The sequence below is a fragment of the Spermophilus citellus genome (assembly GCF_964194105.1).
Source record: "Spermophilus citellus genome assembly, chromosome: 3".
In the NCBI taxonomy this organism is placed as follows: domain Eukaryota; kingdom Metazoa; phylum Chordata; class Mammalia; order Rodentia; family Sciuridae; genus Spermophilus; species Spermophilus citellus.
Window position 1 is genome coordinate 141,681,689 of NC_138184.1, and position 22,447 is coordinate 141,704,135.

Below are 22,447 nucleotides of genomic sequence, written 5' to 3' on the forward strand. Positions count from 1 at the left end.
AGCAGAAGGCACTGGAATTGACAAGGTGGGAGAAGGAAAGGTGGAGGGGCACGGATGACCCAGGCACCCAGGAGACTGCTGAGCACAGTGGGAGATGTGCTGACATTGAGAAGCTGAAGGGACACCTTAGCAGAGATGCCGAGGAAGCAGCTGGCTGGGTGGAGAACAGCCCCAGAGGGCACCACGGGTGGAGGGAAACCATCTGGTGGTTCTCAGGATGTGCATGAGCGAGTCTGGGAGGCTGGGTCAGAGCCTTGACTGGTCTCACCCAGAGACCATTTCTGGGTGCAACAATGGCCCAGGGAAGGGAAGGGACTCTTGCAAGGTCACCCATGCTAGTCCACGTTAGTAGCTGTGTGCCCCTGCAGTGTGCTCACACTACCACGAGCTTCTGTGTCTGCACTGTTGTCAAGCTCATTAATCCTTATGCCCCTCCAGTGATGGGAACATAGTATTATCCTCATAGTACACTTGGGGAAGTGAAGTGACCTAACTCAGAACAGAACAAGGGTTTAACCAAGGTTCTGCTGCTTCCCTGGCTCAGAAGGTCTGCTGGGTTAAGCAGAGAGAAGAATTTGTTCAAGAGCTTATGGAATCACAGAGTGGGTTGAGAACCAGATTGGAGGCCCTCATCCAAGAACATGGGATGGAGCAGAGCCAGTGAGGGAATGAATCCCTGTTCTCCCCAGGTGGCCATGCCAGTGCCCCCATGCCACTGTCAACTCAGGGAGATACACCTTGTTTGTGAAGATCAGGGGAATGTAATATTAGCATCATGACATTGCCCCTGACCTCCCATCCTACCATCTGGTCATAGTCCTGCTGGATAACTGCTCTGGGGTCTTAAGTGCCTGCAGCCCTTCCTGGAGACACTTTCTCTGTCTCTCTTATAGACGCCAGTTCACTAACTCCCTCTAGCAGGTGCATGTTTTGGATAGAGGGAAAAGGGGGCTCTGGGTCACATGCCTAAGCCCTAGCTGCAAGGGAGCCTGGGAAGGTGAGGACTTAGCACTTCAGTTCGGGGGCAGGCAGTGGCCTCTGCCTTCACCCAGGGTTCCATGAACCCAGCTTTAATGTCTGGTCACCAAAGCAATCCCGAAGGTCCATACATGGTATAACCTGGGGCAAGCCCATCCCCTTCCTGGGCCTCTGTCTCCTTGTCTGTAGGGAGCAGGGAAGTGGGTTAGCTCAGCAGTGGTGCTCTGTTCTCCTCTGACCTCCCCCATTCCACAGAGATGCCTCTGAGCCCATCTCTGTGTGTTTCTCTCTCATGTCTCCCTCTGTTTCTGTATGCCATTCTGTCTTTCTTCCCGTCTCTGTGTCTGAGTGTCTATCTATTCTTGGTTTCTCTCTTATGTTCTTTCCCACCTGATCGTCCCTTTCCAGATCTCTCCTTCCCTCTATCCCTCCCTATTCCTTCTCTCTTCCCACTGCACCTCCATCTCCCTCTCTGCTCTATCCCTCATTCTATCTGCTCTGCCCTGGAAACTTCTTTTGCCTGTGCCTATGGTCTTTGTGACTGCAAATAAGGGTCTTGCTGCCTCCTTCCGGGACAAAGCCCACTTTCCTTGGCAGAATTTCCAGGTGCAGGCTTGGCCTCCTTGACCTAAGGCTCCTACCATTCCCTCCTGGGAACCCCTGGTCCCGTCTGTAATGAGGCATCTACTGGACAGGGAAGGAGAGCACACTCCACCTAATCTAACCTCTGGGGAGTGCTTTGCAGAACCCCATTCTAGAGACATGCCAAAGCACTGGTGTGTCCTGCTACATCAAGAATGGCTGCAACAGTGCAGACATGGAAAGGAGGGGTGGTGTGGCCTTCTGTCACCTCTGAGAGCCCCTACAACTCTGTGGCCTCTGGGTTTTGTCTTGGGAGGTGGCCATCTCTCTGTCTGGACTGAAAGGATCTCATCCCCAAAGGGCTCTGGAGACAGCCTCTCAGCTCTTCTAGGGGCTGCTTCCAGTGTAGAGGGAAGAGCATAGGCTATTGCCAGCCAGAGTCTTCTACAGTATCTCACAGGAGCTGTGGGCTGGGAGAAGATTCTAATTCTGGTCATGCTGCTGCCTGCTTGTCACCCATAGGAAGGATTTTCACCTTCTGTGGGCCTTGGTTTCTCTGTCCGAGGTGAGGCAGAGGTGGAGTTTGATGACATTTCTTGGTTTAGAGAAACCTCTGTCTTAGGGATCCTCTGTTCACCTCCCTTCCCAGAAGAGGAGCTCATGGAAGGAGGTGCCTACCCATGCTCTAGCCTCTGCTGTGCTGGGCTCCTTCCTTCCAGCCATCCTTAGCAGTGAGCTGGGCTCCACCCAACCCTGGCCTCTTTCATGGACCCAACTTGGTCTTTATTAAATTGCTCAGTGCCTTTGTGACTCAGCTTCCCCACTGTCCCCTGTAAGTATGGACTGCAGTCCCCACTGTACCCACCCAAGGATGGCATCATGAATGACAAGTCCAGTGAAAATAGAGAGTTGGGCATTCTAGAAGCCCCAAGTGGGCCATCAAAGCTCAGAGAAGAGTGTCCAAATAATATGGAAGAAATGTCATAAAAATGTCCTAACTGCAGGTGTCCTAGGCAGATGAGAGGCCTTTCCCACTTAGTGTCTGGGCTTGGCAATGGTAGATTCTCAGTCTCTCTCTCAACATAGCACCCCTCCTAGGTCAGACTGAGTCTGAGATTGGATGAGCGTCACCAGCTGCCTGTTCTAATGGGCTAGGATTGGATCAAGACAGAGCTGTGCAAGGTGGGCCCCCGAGCCAGCCAATTGTAGTCAGCCTGCGGTAGTGTGAGGGCTGTGCAGGAATGTCAACTCAGGGAGATACACCTTGTTTGTGAAGCTCAGGGGAATGTGATATTGACACCATGACATTGCCCCTGACCCCCCACCCCATCAAACTCTGGCCACACTTCCTCAGTGGTCTCTTAAGTTGGGGTGAAAAGCAATCATTGCCCAGTCGAGGCAGTGATAGCCAGGCTGGGAGCAGATATTAGCAGGGGAATCTTTCCCACCGAAGGTAAGAAAAGTGACTCAAAGTCAAGATCAAGCCAGACAAGGAGATGGTGGGATCTGGAACCTTCCAACTCCAGACAGTAAATGGGACTGAGCGTGGGCTATCTGGATCCTAAAGCATTTTCTTCTGATGATGTGGATACTGTGTGGCCAAGACCCTGCGGAGGTGGCACAGTAGCTGCACATGCTAAAACAGTGTAGCAGGAAGAGTTTCCTCCCTCCAGAGATACTGACTCCAAGATGATGCAGGAGGAAGTGTGTCCCAGGGGAGAGAGCTCTTGTTCTGTCTCTTCATTGTTAGGTGTTCCCATATGTCACTTTCTTTCCCTCTTTGGGCCCCATCAGACCAAATGAGGAAGAAGTTGCTTTCCCCCTCTTAAATTCCCAAGGAGATGCCCACTGACTTAGTTTCCAGTGTGCTTTCCTTGGAACAGGCAAGGTATCCATGCCCAAAATCTGGAAGATGCTGCCCATAAGTTTTATATTTAAGATTAATACTCCCTCCCCAACATGGATTTATATCTCAGTGACTGGAGTTCTGGCAGTGAGGTTGGCCTATCTTCTAGGGGCATGTGGGAGACCTAGATGCCTCCTGAGATATGTGTGACGGCTTCGTCATCACCATGCAATTTGGTGGAGCCTGGACACCCAAGATGGCAGATTATCCTCTTGGCTTTCCTTGATCCTCTCGCCCTCATTGAATTCCCTAGTAAACTTGGCAACAGTATCAGCTATGACCCATCCTGAGGACCCTGCATGATCATCTGGTTAATGCTTAAGGACCAGATAGGCTGGAGAGGTAGTTCAGTGGTAGAGCACTTGCCTAGCATGCATGAGGCCTTGAGTTCCATCCCCAGGAAGGAAGGAAGGAAGGAAGGAAGGAAGGAAGGAAGGAAGGAGGGGAGAAAGAGAATATGAAAGAAAGAAAGAAAGAAAGAGAGAGAGAGAGAGAGAGAGAGAGAGAGAGAGAGAGAAAGAAAGAAAGAAAGAAAGAAAGAAAGAAAGAAAGAAAGAAAGAAAGAGGCCACCCAAGCCTTCCTCTTAGGGGATCTTGACCTTGTGCAGAAAAAGGTAAAGTCTTGCTCCAGGGAGACTCTGGGATAGAGGGGGAAACATGACTTCTTTACAGGGACCATCAAGAGAACAGCTGCAGCTCAGTGTGAGCCAGGCAGAAGTGAGCAGCTGGACCCTCAGGAGGGCTAGAGCAGTCTTGGAAACCACCTGGAGGAACTGGGGCTGCTCTGGGCAGGGTGCAGTAGAGTTTTGCTGTCCGTGGTGCTGAAAGTTCTGGGACTCTGTGCTGTTCTTTCAGTAAATATTGCTTCGGGCCCTTCCCACCTCTCTGCCATCACCTTCTCTCTCTATCTCCCTTCTTGCCATTTTCTTTCCATTAGCCAAGGACCATACTGCTTTCCCCACAGTTTCCTTTGTTCTTTCCTCCCTACCTCACCTGTCTTTGCACTGGACTACCACCAAAACTGTTTCATCCCAGCCCCTTGTCTTCCATGGTCCCTGTCCCAGAGCTAGAGGCGCCAATCTAGGGAGCACTTGAAAGTAATGTAGGCATGTTTGGAGTTGCCATGGCTTGGTGGTTTACTGGCATTCAGTAAATTGGGAAGCCTCACACAACCAAAAACTTGACTCACCTGAGATGCTAATAGCATCATTGGGAACCAATTTACTTACTTTTCCTGAGACGGGAAACAGAGGCCAAGAGAGATATGACTTAGCCATGGTCAGCTAGCCAGCCAGGGTTAACACTGTGTCTAGATTATAACCCCCATCTCCTAGCCAGGCCTTTGGACTATCCTTGATGAGTCGCTGAACCAAGAACTACTATCAAAGTGTTAACAACTGACAGGGGGGAGAACCTGTTGCTTCAGGGACTTTTAACAGGTCAGGGCCACTCTGGGGATAGGGACAGGCTACCTAAACTACAGAGCCTTGAACCACAGAGCCCTGCTGTGGAAGACCCCGCCTGCACCATTCAGAACCTAATACCCCTGGCAGGCCACATAGCACACCATCAGCATTGATCCTCAGCAGGGGCACCTGTGTTGTTATGGTAACGAGTACCCACCTCGTCTCCAGCCCCGTGGTTCTGGCGTTGCCACCTGCCCTCCATGGCCATCCTCCTGTGGTTCCTGAGGGGAGGGGCTATTCCTCTCTTTTATCCAAAGCTGTGCCTAAGGGCTCGGTGCCCTCATTAGCTGCAGCAGACACGTCTATCTTCCGGTCCTCTGGATCCCAGTGTCTGTAGCCAGAACCTCAGCCCCAGACAGGGCTGGGGCCCCAGAGGGAAGTCCCTCCCATCCCACATGCCACATCTCAGACCCTGCTTTTCAAGATTCAGCCAATCCAAACCAGTTCAATTCAACCCACAGGGACTCAATGGCTTGTTGCTGAGGAAGGGGGGACCCAATGACTCCAATATGAGGGATCCAATGACTCCAGTATGGTCTCTGCCTATTTGTCTGTCCCTAGGGATCTCAAGTCTGGGAGCAAAGAGACACAATCCATAGAATTACAACAATCTATCTGAAATAGATTTTTGCTTTTCATACTATGGATTGTGGGACAATAGTGGACTGTGAAATCAATTTAGTGGGTCATGACCAGCATTTGTATATGAAATGAACAGAATACATTAGAACAGAATAGAAAGAAAAACATTGTAGCGGTTTTCAAGATACATTTCACTCTGTGAAACTGGATTTCAGGCAAGTGTGGGTGTCTGTGTGTGTGTATGTTGGCTCATGATACAAAAATGTGTTATTGTGGCTCAAGAATAATGAAGTGTGAAGGCCTATGTTCCAAGAGGTAGGAATATATAGAAGGTACTTAGAGGAAAAAAGAAAAGATTGCTTTAGACCTGGGGTGTTGGGGAAGGATCCATGGAGGAGGTGGCACTTGAGCTGGGGTTCAAGAGAGAGGAGTTTGCTGTGAGCAGTGAGTGGGACTCAGGAGGGTGTTTAAGGCTGGGCCAGCACAGAGCAGGGTTGTGTCAGGCCTGTTAGCACAGCATCAACTGCAAGGGAGAGTGGGAGATGTGGGCCCGGGTGGGTGTTGAGTATCATGTCAAGAAGGTTGGACTTTGTTCTTAAAGCAGTAAAGAGCTATTTGTGGCTTTTAAGCAGGAATCAGCATGGTTGAGGGGTCAGGACAAGCAGCAGGGGGATGAGAAAAGACTGTCCAGGCAAAAGGACTAGAGAAAGTGCTGAGAGAGGGGCAGGAGGAGGTGGATTCCAGAGCAAGGAAAGGAAGGGACAGAATCCATGGCACTCAGGGACCTTGGAGCATTGGTGGGAGGACAGAAAAGCCTTCTTTTGCAGCCTCTCCATCCTGACCCCACTCCCTTCCACAAGCCCACTCCTAGTCAGTGTCCCCACGAGATGTCATGCTTGGGAAACAGATATTTTGAAGCCCTGACTTCAGAGATCCCCCACACTTCTCAGAAAGACCAGATTCACACCTGGACAACTCTGACTGGTCACAAGACAAGGGCTGGAGTGTGGGGCTGGGGTGAACAGGACTGGGGGTGCTCAGGAGAGAGAAAGCAACGGGATGGGAGTAATCAGGGAGGCCTTCCTGAAGGAAGGGACCTCTCCCTGAACTTCAGGAAAACTGGATACCTATGAGCACTTTCCAAGAAGATCATTATTTCTGCCCTTTCAGCTCTGACCCAAATTCGGGTCTGTTACACCTCACCCCTCATGCACCTCATAGGGACTCTAAACCCCCATGAGAAAGACACTATGAATCTTACAAAGGATCTGCCCTTATTCTTATCTGCCAGGATACCTTTATTCTTTCCTTCAGTGACGTCACTGGCTCACATGTTGAGGCAGTGCCCCCATCCCCCGCCCACTTCAGAATCACAATGTGGAATGAATGTTTGTGAGAAAGATGGTTGTGTGCATCAGAGGTCCAAGACCACCTGGGAGCCAGTTGCCAGGGACAAGGGTGAGGGACAGATCTCCTCTCCTCAAGGGTCAGGATAAGACCAGGACAATCCCCCGACTGACTCCTTCAACCAGCCAGAGACGGGCCTCATGCTGACAGGCCCCAGAGGCAGGTCTAGGCTGGCCATAACCCTGAGTTTGAAAAATCAGAGCTCAGAGCACCAAATTAAAGAATAATTAAGCTAATAGAATCTCCCCGTTGTTTTTGCTCTCTGGCAAGTGCTCCTTAATAATTCCGTTGCTTTTAACTCACGGTCGGCCCAACGGAAGTGGGTTTTTAAGTAACTTAATTATTTCAGAACTTGCTGCTTCCAAATACAATCTAAGGTTCCCCCTCCAGCCCTGTGACTTGGTGCTCTGTGAGCTATTTATTTTCATTAGCTTTGTATTGTATATCGAACATAAGCCAAAAAGAAAAAATACACAAAAAAACTGCCCATTAGCCAGAGCAGAACCCTGGTACAAATCACCCCCAAACGATGCACTGTTCAGAATTGCAGTCAAGTGGGGGGCGGCGGGGCGAGGCAGCTCATGGTGTAATGCAGAGCGGAGGCAGACAAAGGGCTCTGGGGGTCCTCTGGAGTGGGGAGGAGGCCCTCCTGGTTGGAAGTTAAGGGCACGATGTCCACAGGGGGTGGCTCAGGCATTAAACCTCCACCCACAGTAGTCAGAGCTAGGACCGAGAGAAGGGCAGGTACCAGCAGCTTCCCTCCTTTGTGCCTTCCCCTTCAATCCAAGTGCACTTTTCTACGTTGGACGTTACACGTTGCTGCCTTTTCATGCACCATATTCCAACTTTAAGGAGGATGCTGGATCCCGAACACTTGGAGACATGGCACGGTGCTCTCCCAGGCAGCAGCAGCTCAGGGGCAGGAACACAGCCCAAATCTCCCTCAGACCTGTTCACCTTGACTTAGAAGCCCAAAGGTCACGAATGCAAAGCCCAGAGGCAGACCTGGGTTGCACTTCTTTTTTCAGTGTCCTTGGCCAGCAGCTTCATCTCTTTGTGCTTCGGTTTCCAGCTTCCTCCCTATGAATGGGTGGATTCTGTGTTAGTACCCACTTCATAGGGTTGTCATGAGGATCGAATGGACAAGCGTCTCTGAAGCATTTAGAGGAAGAACTGGCACCTGGAAACACATGCTATGCCTGCTATGCCCTTGGTAGCTGGTGCTAAAATGCAAATGCTCATACTGGGGAAAAGAACTATGGAACTCATAAATACAAAGTGACCAAGGGAAGGGTGGCCATTATTTATTCTGCTAAAGGCATCAAACCTTTAGACACAAACCCAGTGCTCACAATTGGGTGCAATTTACACGTAAATGACTTTTACTTAGATTTTCAGAGGTGCCTTATATTTCTGGACCCAGGGAAACTAAAGAAGGTGGACTTTATCCTGTAGGCACCAGGCAGCCACGGAGGGTTCTTGAGGCGTGGAAGTGACCCGACTCTTGGTGACTGAAATCTTTTGTAGGGAATGCCTACCGAGAATGCTTAGACAACGGGACCTGGGCCTCAAAGATCAACTATTCACAGTGCGAACCCATTTTGGATGACAAGGTAAGTATACCCCCCACAACTGCCATGACCCTGGTCCTCATATAGGTATTAGGACTAGGGTTGAGCACAGAGGATCTCAAGGGTGACAGAACCAGTTCTGTGTCACCCAACCATTCATTTGTGTGCCTCATGCCCGTATCCCTGTTGTCCTACCCTGTCTCAGTAACACTGTGGTGGGAGTCAGGAAGGGGGACAAGGGGTCCCATCTCCAGGAGAGCTTGGGCCAAGGCAGCATGGGACACAAAAAGAAAATGACCACATGACCAGTGCTCCCCAACATGTAATAGGCTGTGACTGTGCACCCTCCTCCTCCCCTGAGCCTCGGTTTCCTCATCTGGCATTCCGATTTTGTGACTCCATGTGAAAACAAGTACAGCCTCCCACAAGGCCCATCCCCCAGGAAGCTGGGTCCTTTATGCTGGGACCTCTCCTGCTCTGCTCCACTGTCACTCTAGAGAGAGTTTTTGTTTTTTTGTTTTTTTGTTTTCCCCCTGTGGTCACTATAGTGCTGCCATTGGTCCCAGGCTCCCCACGTGACAGGCAAGCACTTTACCACTGAGCCACACCCCCAGCAAGCTGTGCCCCCCTCCTGATCCCAGCGCCATCCTCTCCTCTCTCACCCAACACAGCCCTCAGTGGGGGTGGAGCTTTTGCCCCAAATGAAGTCCCACTCCAGAGGCAGAAGCATTTGCCTCCCTGAGGAAGTGAGGCCACAGAGGGGCAGGCAGGGGGTCATAAGGCCAGCCCTCTGTCCTCACCTCTTCATTCTTACAGGCCAAGAGTCAGTGGTGACTGGAAGTGGGGGTACGGTGGGGCCTTGACTCACCCTGGCTGCAGGGAGTCCACTGGCTTTGTTTAGAATTGCCAGTACCTGGCGATAACAACAAACGGACTGACGGACAGTTTGAATGTCTAATGCTCCGTTGATGCTGCACTCCCTCTTTGCTATACCCAGGGCAAACCCATCCCCAGGCATCTCCAGACTCCCCATGGGTCGCTGCTTCTGAGGTAGGAAGGCAGGTTGACACTAATGCACAGATGTCAGAACTGAGGCCCAGACATGAACTAGCTCACCCTCAGGTGCTCAGCCAGCTGGGGGTTCGGCCGAGACTCAACCTAGATGTAGCATCATAGAGCCTAGATTTTTCTTTATTAATCTGTACATATGTTTCTGGGATATCTCAGAATAGACCATATCCAAATGTGCCCCCCCCCAAAAAAAAACCCTCATGTTGGGAGGCCTGGCCACAGCCATTTATAACAAGAGCCACCAAGACCAACAGGAGTGAGCTTGTGGAGACTGAGGCATGGTGGTGACACTTGGAGTGTCTGCTGCCCCCAAGGTCAAGACACACAGGGATGGGCATGGCTGGAGTACCCAGGCCCACCCCCACATGTTCATGGCCCCCGTCTCCCGTGTCTGTCTGTCTGTCCAGCAGAGGAAATATGACCTGCACTACCGCATTGCTCTCGTTGTCAACTACCTGGGCCACTGTGTCTCCGTGGCAGCTCTGGTGGCCGCCTTCCTGCTTTTCCTGGCTCTGAGGTAAGTCTGCCTCCCAACCCGCCTTCTCTTCCTCTTCATCTTTCATGGACATCTCACCTCTGCTCTGAGGACCTTAGAGCCAGTTGAAAGAGGAGGGATGGACCTGGTGCTGGGCACTGACCATCAGCAGGCCTGTGGGATGCCAAGCAGGCCCAACTAGGGCCTCCATGGGTGGGAATTGGCTCCTGGGGTAACCCTATCCCCACTCCAGACTTGGTCTCTACCTAGCCTTAGGGTGACTTCAGTCTCAGCTGACCCTTGAGCCCCACTGAGCCCTGGTCCCAGCCCCATCTGAGCTCTGACCCCAGGTGGACTCACCCCAGCTGACGCTGGCTGACCCCTGCCCGGGGCCTCCCACAGGAGCATCCGCTGCCTACGGAATGTGATTCACTGGAACCTCATCACCACCTTTATCCTGCGAAATGTCATGTGGTTCCTGCTACAGCTCATCGACCACGAAGTGCATGAAAGCAATGAGGTCACTGCTCGGGGAGACCCGGGGCTGGGCTGGGGGTCCGCTCTAGGGGACGTCCATTCTCTGCTCAATACTCAGGTGCAAAACTGAACATGAGCTCACTTCCACCCTAGTCACTGTCCCCCAGGGCCAGGGAGGCAGGGGCCAGGGCTGCCAGGCCAGGGTATCAACTGTGTCCAGGTCAAATGTAAAACTGTAGACTAGACTGGGGCCAATACAGCTCCTCAGCACACCCATGAGAGAGAAGCCTTGAGGCTTCTCCACACTTTTTCCTTGGAGGGCCTGAATCTCAACAGACACCACCCAGTTTGACCCTTAACTTAACCTCACCCTGAGTCAAGTTCAAACAAATTTAATCAGATGCCTTTAGTACCAGTGAGACAACCTTCACTTACAGAAAAGGCCAGGGTTGGAGTAGAGAATCTTTACCCTCCCACCTAGAAAGCAGGATTTTCTAGAATGAAGGAGACAGACATGGGCCAAAGATCAGGGCTGAGACCACGGGGCAAAGCTACAGAGCAGCTAGCTGCTCAGCACAGGAGGGTTATCCAGGAGCCAGGGGTGTCAGAGCCAGACAGGGAGGAGCTGAGTGCTCCCAGGGCTCCCCTGACCCAGAGCTGGCTCACACCCCAGCCTGCTGTCCCCACCATTCTCCATGTCCCAACCTTGGCTCTGAGTTGCCCTAGGGTTGAGTCAACAGGAAAGAGGACCAGGTGGGGACTGCCAGGCTTGGAGGTCTGTGGCCTAGACCTTGGCTCTGTTTGGTCTACTCTGTGGCTCTAGGCACAGCAAGGTGCTGGGGGTGGGGGTCACCTTGCTCAGAAGGACAGGAACAAATCCACCTCTGCCAAGGAGGCAAATCAAAACAGCAGCCACACTCAACCACAACATTCCTCCTTGGTGCCTGTCTGTGCCACCCTTCACTTCCTCTTACCATCCCTTAAGGCAGTGTCAGTTACAGCTCAGGGAGGCACGCGACTTGCCCCCTCCAGAGCCAGTGCCGATGGTTCCAAGTCCAGAAGTTCCCAAGCCACGGGCTCTGCAGAAACCCTCCTAGGCTGCAGCTCCCCCCTCCACTCCCTTGACTCTTCTCTCACTGGTTTTCTTTTTTTTTTTTTTCCAAATGAAATTTTATATCCCATTCCTACACGAGAGCCAGCCTGACTTGCTCTGAATTGAAGGTGACCCGGAACGTGACAGTGAAAACACAGCACAGTTCAGTTCCAGCCTTCCAGCTCCCCTCTTCCTTTATTAAGAAGAGCCATTGAGAAGGAGTGGGGAGTTGTTAAAGGGCACCAGGGAGAGTGGCCCCTCATCAGCTGGCAGTCTGAAGGGCAGGGAAACAGCCCAATGAACATCACCACAGAGGAGCCAATCAGCTAGATGTTGCGGCCCCAGCAAACTTCCAGCTGCCAGCAGCCCCTCAGTCTCAGCGGGAGGGTGAAAGAGTTGGGGAAGCGCTAACCCTTTGGGAGTGAGATTCAGTGGGGTTTGATGCCACATCCATCCACCCACTTTGGGCGACCCACACCTCACTGTCCTTCCTGGGAAGGTCAGCCCTGCTGGGCCCCAGGAGTCCCTGACAACCCCTGCCCCATGCACAGGTCTGGTGCCGTTGCATCACCACCATCTTCAACTACTTTGTGGTCACCAACTTCTTCTGGATGTTTGTAGAAGGCTGCTACCTCCACACCGCCATTGTCATGACCTACTCCACTGAGCGTCTGCGCAAGTGGCTCTTCCTCTTCATCGGATGGTGTGAGGCTCCCAGGAGTGGAAGGGCCCCATGGGGGAGGGGGCACTGTTGACAAGGTCCTCTCCCCTCACCCTGGTCCAGTAGTACAGAGGAAAAAGCCAGGAGTCCCTCCAAAAGATGGTCCACACCTGGCCCTGGTCCCTTGTCCAGAGTGACCAGTCCAAAGACTCTTGTCTCTGGCTTCAGAAAAAAAAACTGGCCAGGTCCAGTAGCACTCACCTATAATCCAGGCTACTCAGAAAGCTGAGGCAGGAGGATCTCAAGTTCAAGGCCAACCTTAGCAATTTAGCAAGATCCTGTCTCAAAAAAAAAAAAAAAAAAAAAACAAACCTATGGGCATCTCAGTCAAATAAAGCGCCCCTGGATTTAATTTCCAGTTCCAAAGAAAAAAAGGAAAAGAGAGAGAGAAACTAGATGGTTGTACCTTCCTGTCACAAAATCTCCAACAGCACATCATTCCCTGCTTGGAGAAGAGAGAGGGTGGGATAATCCAGGAATAGGGCATCCCTGGGCCATGGATGGCCTGCAGTTGGGAAAACAGAAATGTAGTCCCAGAACCTTGTGGTCCCCTACCCTGAATTCTACAAGAGGGTCCCTGTCCATCTATGTGTCCCCTGCAGCATGTGTCTGTCCTTCTTTCAGGCATCCCCTGCCCCATCATCATCGCCTGGGCAGTTGGCAAACTCTACTATGAGAATGAACAGTAAGTAGGATGGGCCGGCCATTTGGATTGTGGGTTAGCACAGGTCAGCCTGGGGCTCAGGCCAAGGTGTAGCCATGGCAGGTTTTCTTTCCTGTTGTCCTGAGACTGGAAGAAATATCCTCATTCCCAGGAATGCTTACTTGGTGGGTTTCAAGGCAGCTTTGTTGAATTCCATAAGGAGCTGTGGTTCCTTGAAGTGCCCCATATGTGTGGCTCTTTCAGCCATAGAGATGTCTTCTTCCTCAGAGTTGGATGTAGCAGATCTGGCCAAGAATCTGTGGATGAGACCGAGGTCTCCAGGCTCTCTATCCAAGGCCGCATCAATGAGCATTTGATGGAGTCCCCCAAGAGCTTGCTTTTTTGTTTGTTTGTTTTATCTTAAATTGTATTTATTTCACTCTTATTTGTGTGTGTGTGTGTGATTTTTTAATGTTGTTATTTGTGCATTATAGTAGTGGGGTTCATTTTGATGCATTCATATGCCTATAGCATAATTTGGTCCATTTCAATCCCCTCTCTCTCGTCTCTCCTGATCCCATTCATTTCCTCTACTGTTCTTCCTTCTGTTTACTTGTTGTTTTTTCAATTGGTGCATTATAGTTACACATAAAAACAAAATTCACTATGATACATTCATTCACGTACATAGCATAATTTAGTCAATGTCATTCCACAGTTTCTCCCCTTCCATCCCTCTTCGTTCCCTCTCTATCCCCTTTCTCTACTCCACTGTTCTCCCTTCTATTTTCATGGGATCCCACCCCCCACTTTTTTTTTTTTTAAAGAGAGAGTGAGAGAGGAGAGAGAGAGAGAAAGAGAATTTTTTTTTTAATATTTATTTTTTAGTTCTTGGCGGACACAACATCTTTGTTGGTATGTGGTGCTGAGGATCGAACCCGGGCCGCATGCATGCCAGGCGAGCGCGCTACCGCTTGAGCCACATCCCCAGCCCCCCACCCCCCACTTTTTAATTCTTTATTTCTCTCTAGCTTCTGCATATGAGAGAAAACATTCGAACCTGGACTTTTTGAGTCTGGCTTATTTCACTTAGCATGATGGTCTCCAGTTCCATCCATTACATGACATAATTTCATTCTTATTTATGGCCAAGTAAAACTTTACCGTGTATCTATACCACATTTCGTTTATCCATTTGTCTGATGATGGGCACCTAAGCTGGTTCCATAACTTGGCTATTGTGAGTTGTGCTGCTATCAACATTGCGATGCATGTATTGCTATAGTATGCTGAATTTTAGTTCTTTTGGATATATACCAAGGAACAGGATAGCTGGGTCACATGGTGGTTCCACTGCTGGTCTTTCATGAAATCTCCACACTGCTTTCCAAAATGGTTATACCAATTTTCAGTCCCACCAACAATATGTGAATGCACCTTTCTTCCACATCCTTATTTACAATTATTATTATTTGTTTTCTTGATGATTTCCATTCTAACTGGGGTGATATAAAATCCCAGTGTAGTTTGATTTGTATTTCCCTGATTGCTAAGGATGTTAAATATTATTTCATATACTTGTCCATTTTCATTTCTTCTTTGGGGAAATTTCTGTTTAGATCATTTTCCCATTTATTGATTGGGTTTTTTTTATGTTTTTTGAGTTCTTTATGTATTCTGGATATTAACCTTCTATCAATGTAGCTAGCAAAGATTTTCTTCCATTCCATAGGTGTTCAGAAGAGCTTGCTTTTTGACACCACAGTCTCTGCCTAAGTGCAGTGACCCATCCTAGGGTCTTCTCTGCATCAGAGTTTGGTACACTGAGCCATGGCCCAGATAATAGCTCTGCCACAGGCCAGCCAAGGAACAACCAAGAAGTTAGCTGTCAACAGCTGAGAGAGGGGTCCCTGGGGACCATCAATCTTTGTGTGCAGGTCTCTATAGCATTTCAGGGGCTGGAGAGTATTTAGGGGTTGGGGTAAGGATGGGTGGAATTCCAGGAGCTTAACATTAGGAAAGGCTCATAAAGGTAAAAGATGCCCAAGACTAGAAGGTCTGACTTGGTAGGTTGTGAGCTTCCTGTCAAAGGGGGTGTTCAAAAAGAGACCTGAAATTCAGGCAGCGGGGGAGGTTCCTGTCTGAGGCTGGTGTACACAGGATAACCTCTGAAGTTGTGACAGACATAGTCTCCTAAAGTCAATGGACCCCCCCTGAGGCAGTGCCAGATTGAGAACTGGCCCAGTCCTTCCTCTGGACTCTCAAGCCTCTCCCTGACCCAGCATCCCTGGAGAACAAACCAAGCCCTTGGCAGCCAGTGAGGCCATCCAGGCAGCAGGCTCCTTCCACTGGGTACGGAAGGCTCAGCTCAAAGCCTGAAAGACCCAGCTCAGGCAGGAGGAGGCTCCACCTCCACATCTGTTGCTTTGTGTAGTTGAGTGTCTGGACACAGAGCAGCAGGTTCTGAGCAATGTGGGAACAGGTGGCACAGGGCAGATAGGTCCTAGGCCACTGAGGGGAGCCCAGCTCCCCATTCCCGTGCTCCTGCATGCCCAGCCCTGTGTCCCGCTGTCTGCAATGGAGTGGGGGACTGAGGAGGAGACTTTCCCTTGGTCTGGCTGGGAAGATCAGACCCACCCCATGGAGGAAAAGACAGCTCTGGGCCAGGGTGGTCAGTGGGCTGGGGCTGTCCACCAAGGCTTTCTGGGAAAGAGCAGCCCTGAAGATGGGGCTCAGGAAGGGTCAAGCTGGAAGATGAGCTGGTTCCAAGTTGGGAGTGGTCCCTCTGGCCCAGCTCAGCAGGCCATCCACAGCCACCCCATCTTTGCAGGTGCTGGTTTGGCAAGGAGCCTGGCGACCTGGTGGACTACATCTACCAGGGCCCCATCATCCTCGTGCTCCTGGTAGGTCCTCAGTGGGAACTGGGATGGGGCTGGGGCACTGGGAGGGCAGCAGAGGATCCACTCAAGCAGAAATGCATGGAAAGATGTCACCTGGGCAGCCCCTGGCAACCCTGTACCTGCTACGCACCATGGCACTTCCCAGAACCACCCAATTCTCCCTTCTTCAGGCTCTGGGGAGCCCTCTGCTCCTCTCTGGACCTCAAGCTCTTTCTCTGGGTGGAGGTGGGGACTGGTTGGTGGAGTTCTAGTACCTTCCCCCCATCTGACTTCCCCTTGCCAGGTACAATGCTGAGACAGCCGGGTGAGCAGGCAGCTGGGGGCAAGAGTAGGGTGTGCGGCTTCTGTTCAGCCCAGACCTGCATTCTTCTCTGCCCCCAGCCACCCCCTCTGGGGTGCCGCCCACCACCCCAACATGGAGCAGCAGATCCCAAATGCAGCATAATGAGCAATTGTTCCTTGTCCAGCTCCCCGCCCTCTGCCAATGTATTCGCATCTCAGGTATAATTGCCACCACATCTTTAATCCACAACGAGCTTTAATTAAGATAGAGTTTAAGCAGAGGCTGCTGCAGCAAAAAGGACCCATTATATATCATACATTTAAAAAAAAAACATATAAAAAAGCCCCATAAGAAATTGGCATTTACGTAAGACTTATTTCAGGCTCGGTAATTTCAGGCTCCGGTATGTACGGGCTTCCTTAAAGGGCCACTGCACCCCGAGAGAGCACAAACCTCCTCTCGTACACAGCAGGTGCCCAGTGGGGCTTTCTTTTATCTACCATGGAGACAATTACTGTTTATCTCTATTTCCTTACTCTCCTCCTTGTTATGACTTCCGGGATTCATTGGACCCCTCCTTTGGATTGTCCTTGATGTCTGTCAACTGATGATGACTAGGAAGTTTTCTCACCCACTGCCTGAAATTCCACCGTCAGGGCTTCACTCACGTCAGAGGCGGAAGCCAGTCCTTGTCAGAAGTGGGGGGCGGGGATGGTCCTTGGACTCCCAGATGCAGTGATGAGTCACTCACCCCTCAGTGTGAATGGAAACCCCACAAGATCTGTTCCCTCCCTGCCAGCTGCTGAGGACCCATTGCGCAGAGATAGCACTTTTTATGAACTGGGACCCAGCCAAGAAAAGGCTGGTCTGGACCGGGGCCAATGGTAGCGCCCTGCTGTAGGACTATTGGCCAGGTAACAAGGAAACACAAGCAAAGGGAAGTGAGCTGTGTCAAGACCCAGCTCCCTGCCTCCCTGAACACGCCCCCTTCTGTGGCTTCTTGCCCACCTTGCTATTGGACCCAGCTATTAGCACCGATGGGTGCTTCTAGGTTCCAAGCTGAGCCCTGTCTGCACGACCTCCATTCCTCACATCCTTGATGCAGGAGAGAAGTAGGAATTAGGCTCCCCATTTTATAGGCAAAATCACAGAGAGGTGGAATGATTTGCCCAAAGTCCGCACCCGTAGCTGGTAGAGTTATGTGCGGCTGGAGCAGGTCTCTCCTCTTGTCATGCACCTCCTGCCTGCTGTCTCTTGGTTGGAGATATGCCTGGCATTCCTGCCTCTTCACTGGCTACATTTCTGCTGCTAAGACACACTCATTTATTTCTGGATTCTGGGAAGTGAATTGGGTGGTTGATTTGCAGGAAGCCTGACTCTGGCTGGTTGTTGTCATGGGAAAGGGATGTGGCATTCATCAGGTCAGTCCAGGGCATAAAGCCTTCCATGAGTATTCCATGCATGCTGACTCTCAAGACAGTGGCTTATCCTGACTGGACAGATGAGGAAGCAGAAGCTCAGAGAGGTTAAGCAACTTGCCTAAGGACACATAAATGCAAATTGGAACAGTGTTCATTCAATGGAGGTTCCCCCTGGGAAATTAACACCCCACCTCGCATTTCTTTTTTGTTGTTGTTGTTTTGGTACCAGAGATTGAACACAGGGGCACTTAAGCACTGAGCCACATCCCCAGTCCTTTTTCATATTTTATTTACAGACAGGGTCTCACTGAATTGTTTAGTGCCTCGCTCTGTTGCTGAGGCTGGCTTTGAATTCATGATCCTCCTGTCTCAGCCTCCAGAGCCATTGAGATTACAGGCATGCGCCATTGTGCCCGGCTAAAACTCCACATTTCCAGGCCATCCTGTTTTCATTCTGAGATATCTCCTATGACACTAGAGAAAGCCTCAAACTAGGTACTGACCCCTGCAAGTGACCAAGAGTCCAGGCTAGCCTTCTACAGTGTGTGGTACAACTGGTCCGTTCTGGTTGATGCCTGGACTCTGCATGGATGGTGGCTTATGGCTCCTAGCTCAGCTCACTTCCCACCTGCACCCCTGCTGCCCCTGTCCCAAATGCAGACTCCAGGTCCAGCCTGCCACTGGCTATCTGTATTTGTAACAAGCACCCGGGTATTTTTGCAGTGTACACCCTGGATCCCAGGCATAGTCAAATTGCTGAGAAGGGAAGTTGATTGTTTGGGATTTCTCCACGGATCAGCCAGGTCCCACCTGCTTAGAAAATTCCAATAGGAAGGCAAAACTCGAGACATCAATGAAGACCAGTCTCCTGAGGCCTATAACATTGACGGGGAACTAGACTAATGAGGCATTCCAAGTTCCATCCTGAGGGACTCCCTGCAATCATTCACTAGGCTCTGCAGAGCCACAGGGGGCAGACAGGTGTGTTCCTGGTGAATGCCTGATACAGGGAGCTGTGAGCTTGGCAAGCGTGAGCAGGGAGGCCTGAGAGGTGGTACAGAGCCACAGGAAGTCAGGAGACCAGGACGGAATCAAGCAGAGGACTTGCCCAAGCCCTGGGCCCTCCTCTCCTGACCTGGGTTTAAAGACAGCAGGAATTGAGCCTGAAACCACATAAGGACAGATGAGCCAAGGCACCGGGTCTATGTATCTCTCTGCCTCCTTCTCCCTCTTTGCCTTCCTCCCTCCCTGCCTCTGCACACAGAGGTTTAGAACAAAGAGGGGTTCCTGCAAGCATGGTGACTTGACAGTGCCTTCACCTTCCAGCAGTGGCTCAGACACCAGTAAGCTGGATCTGCCCTTGGTGGTGGTAGGTGGGCAGGAGCACCCCTGGAGGTTGTGATGTGATCCGGAGGGATCTCTTCTTGGTGCCTCAGATCCCCACTTGTAACACAGGCATGCTAGTTCCTGCCACACAGGATCACTGTGAGGACTAGTGGGCTCCAGACACCTACTGCTGCCCTTGGGGCTCTGCCTCAGCTCCTGCCAGCACCTGAGCCAGGGGTTCAAGACCCTGTGCCGATGACCCCCAGGGCCTTCCTGAGCTCGGATCTGTAGTGGGGACCTATTAGAAATTCCCTGTCCCAGAGCCTGGCAATACCAGCGCCTTGTCTCTGGTTCCTTCTGTTTAGCCCTACATTTTGTTGTGGTGACGTAGGTATAAGGAGAAGGCCACCAAAGCCTATTGCCTCTGCTCAAATCCTGACAGCATCCCCTGCTAGTACTTTGGCAGAGCTGAATTATTTAGCCTTCTGAACCTCAGTTCATGCATCTGTGGAGTTAATGATTGTACTTGTCTATAAAAGTTACTCATTGAGGAATAGTCATGCAGTGCTTGGCAGAGTACCTTGAATGGTGTTAGGCCTACATTAGTGAGTGCTAGGCCTCTGCAGGCCTGTCCTGGCTCAGGAGGATAGGGACTAAAATGTCCAGACCCCCAATCAGATCACATGGCAGCCTGATGATCAACACCAACTGCTAAGCCCAGCACACACCCCCACTGAGCCTCATGGGAGCACAGGTGGGTCCCCCAGGGACAACAGAGGTGCCAGTCGGGGCTGACCCACCAAGGCAGAGTCAGGATAGATGGCAGTTTGTGCAAAGCAGAGCTTCTCAGGGGAAGCTTCTTCTGGTGGCTGGTCTCACCCGCATCCCGCTACTGCTGTGGTCCAACACTGCATGTTGGGTAGGAGGCCCTCCAGGGAGGGACTCACTGCCAAAGACGGTACCTCCCTTCCTGCGCTGGTCTCTTGACCACTGCAGCAGAGCAGCATCTGCAGCCACACTGGCCGCCATTGAGGGTCCTGGCTCCTCCCTCCCACCCCGGGCTGCTCTCTCCTGGCCTTGTCTTCCTGGAATGCTCTCCCCGCCTTCACTGGCTAACACTGCCTTGCCTTCACTTCTCAGCTCTTGTGCCACTTCTCCAGGCTTTTCAGAGCCTTTAGGAAAGATGCACCCCACCCTCTCCCACCCCCAGCTAGTCCACAAGCCCGATGCCACAGGAGCCATGTCTACCTATCTACTTCCTGATATGCCTCTCTCTCCCTCCTGGTGCCCAGCACAGAACCTGGCAGGTGGTGGGTTGGTTTACTGAATTAAATCATGATCAAATCATACTGGATCCAAGCTAAACAAAGTTAGGATGCAATTGTTGGTGCTCACTGAAGAGCTAGAATAGTTTTCTTTTGGGGTGGAGGTAGGGCAAGATGGCGTCCAAAAATGGATATCAAGAGAGCTGGGCAGGGGCTGGGGTCAGAGGGCTTCCTAGAGAGGGAAGAAGGCTGATGCAGATATTGCAAAGGGGGAGGCTGAGGAACGAGCTCATGAGGAAAGAAGGACTCAGGTTGCATATACCTGGGTGAGAAGGGCTGGGGCCAGCTTCACTGACTGCCTGCCTAGCGCGAGGAGGGGCCAGGTCCTGCCTCCCAGAGGCTCCACACTAGACCCCTGCCCTGCCCTTGCCTCAGTACAAGGAATAGGACCCTGTAGGCAAGAGGTACTCAGTGACCACTTGTTGACTAAATGACTGGATAGACAGACGAATGAACAGATGGATGGTCCAGAGTGTATGGATAATTAAGTTAGTGAGTCCAATACTATTTAATGCAAGGAAATGCGATAAAAATGAGAATATATTTTGATTCCAACAGTCTATTCTAGAGAAGTCAGGAAGAATCATAAAAGAACAACTTCTTTGTATCACATAGGAATGACCTGTCTGTTAAGGTGACATATGCCCCATTATCCAAGGGAATGGGTCAGAAACCTAGGAGCTGGAAGTTAGGTGCTCCTTAAGCAAAAGCAGGCAGCCGGCCATGGGCACCTTCGTGGAAGGCCTCCCCAAGATCCCTTCCCCAGGGCTCACCAGGCCACACACTGATATGAGAACAGCTGGCCAGGACTGAGGGAAGGTCTAGCCCTCCTGTCCCTGAGCCACCCTCCAACTTAGGGGACACTTTGAGGCCACAGAGTTAACAGTCCCATGGTGTCTTCCCATGACCACCAATGGGATCTGAACTCTAAGGAGATTAGAAGGACCCAGCCCAAGAAGCAATGGATGGTCCTGATGGAGACTCTGCACACACGTGGCGGGTGGGGCTGATATGCATCTCCCTCTGGCCTGGGAGCATTTTCTGAAGGGTCCAAGGTTGGGGCTGCTCACACTTGTTCCTACCTGCTTGCACCTGGAGTCAGATGAAGAGAAACACGGGGGCACCCGTGTCCCCACATACACAGGCACACTCTGAGACAAACACACACAAGCACACAGCGAACAGACCTATTCACCCACAGCAGAACACACAGAGGGACAGTACACAGCCCCAGGGAGCAGCCAACAGGAGACTCACGTGGCAGGAAGCTGACTCAGGAGCCCAGTGGGCCAGTTGGAGCCAGAGGTTGGGGTAGCTCTGATGCTGAGGGAGGGCTAAAAATGAAGATGAATGAGGCCCTTCCAGAAGCCTGGGAGTCTGCCGGGCAGCTCATTCATCTTCCTCACCTGGGGATGCCAAGAAGGCTCTGCAGATCAGGGTGCAGGGTGGTGACAGATCAGTCCTCCACTGGGCCACAGAGTTACGAATCGCTTCATCCAGCCAGTGCACCCCCGCCCAGGAGGGCTGATAAGACTTCAGGCCAGCCTGGAACAGTGACAGTGCAAGGGACTCAGAGACCCCCAGTCAACAAGTGGGGACCCTGTGGCCAAGAGAGGCAAGGACTGAAGCAGACTGCAAGGCCTGACTGTTGTGGGGTTCCTGAGTGGGGCAGGAGCTGGGAGCTTTCTGAAGTGTCCCCAGAGGAGCAGCTGCTGTTCTCTGGCTCACCACCTTTAGATGCTCCTCCCTTGGGGCTGGGGGCAAAGAACAGGCCCATGAGGCTGCTCCATGTCCTGTCCAGGGAGAAGCAAAGGCTACGGGACCTGGGCAGGTGCTGGGCTACAGGGGTGTGTGCCTGGGAGGAGGCAGGGGTTCAGCAGGTGCCAGGGGGAGATGGAGCCTCTCAGCTCAGCCCCCACTCAGGGTCCTTTGTTTCTCCCTCTCTGCCATCTTCCTTCCAGATCAATTTTGTATTTTTGTTCAACATTGTCAGAATCCTAATGACAAAATTACGAGCCTCTACCACATCAGAGACGATTCAGTACAGGTATGTGAATATCTGGGTGTCTTGACCCTGGCAGGGGGGAAATGAGGAGGTCATCTGGGCCATCCCCCTGCTCCATGCAGAGCCCTCTGTGCTCACCCAGGGAGTTGCCCAGTCTCCCAGAAGCAGCACGGGCAGAGCGGTCCCATCTTCTGCCTGAGTGGGGTCCTGCCTAC

The 22,447-nt window shown here is 51.5% G+C and overlaps 1 protein-coding gene across 4 annotated transcripts in view; it reads left to right on the forward strand.

Annotated features, from left to right (window-relative positions):
- The window catches only part of CRHR2 (corticotropin releasing hormone receptor 2), a 50,690-nt gene that overhangs the window by 24,343 nt on the left and 3,900 nt on the right, over positions 1 to 22,447 (forward strand). For 2 of the 4 annotated variants that reach the window (XM_081288012.1, XM_081288014.1), the window contains 7 exons: positions 8,449 to 8,534; positions 9,974 to 10,080; positions 10,441 to 10,558; positions 12,160 to 12,313; positions 12,954 to 13,014; positions 15,803 to 15,875; positions 22,189 to 22,274. In XM_081288012.1, the coding sequence (XP_081144138.1) occupies positions 8,449 to 8,534; positions 9,974 to 10,080; positions 10,441 to 10,558; positions 12,160 to 12,313; positions 12,954 to 13,014; positions 15,803 to 15,875; positions 22,189 to 22,274 (685 nt within the window). Of the gene's footprint in view, positions 1 to 8,448; positions 8,535 to 9,970; positions 10,081 to 10,440; positions 10,559 to 12,159; positions 12,314 to 12,953; positions 13,015 to 15,802; positions 15,876 to 22,188; positions 22,275 to 22,447 lie in introns of all 4 variants that reach the window. The other 2 variants (XM_081288011.1, XM_081288013.1) reach the window with 1 other exon arrangement.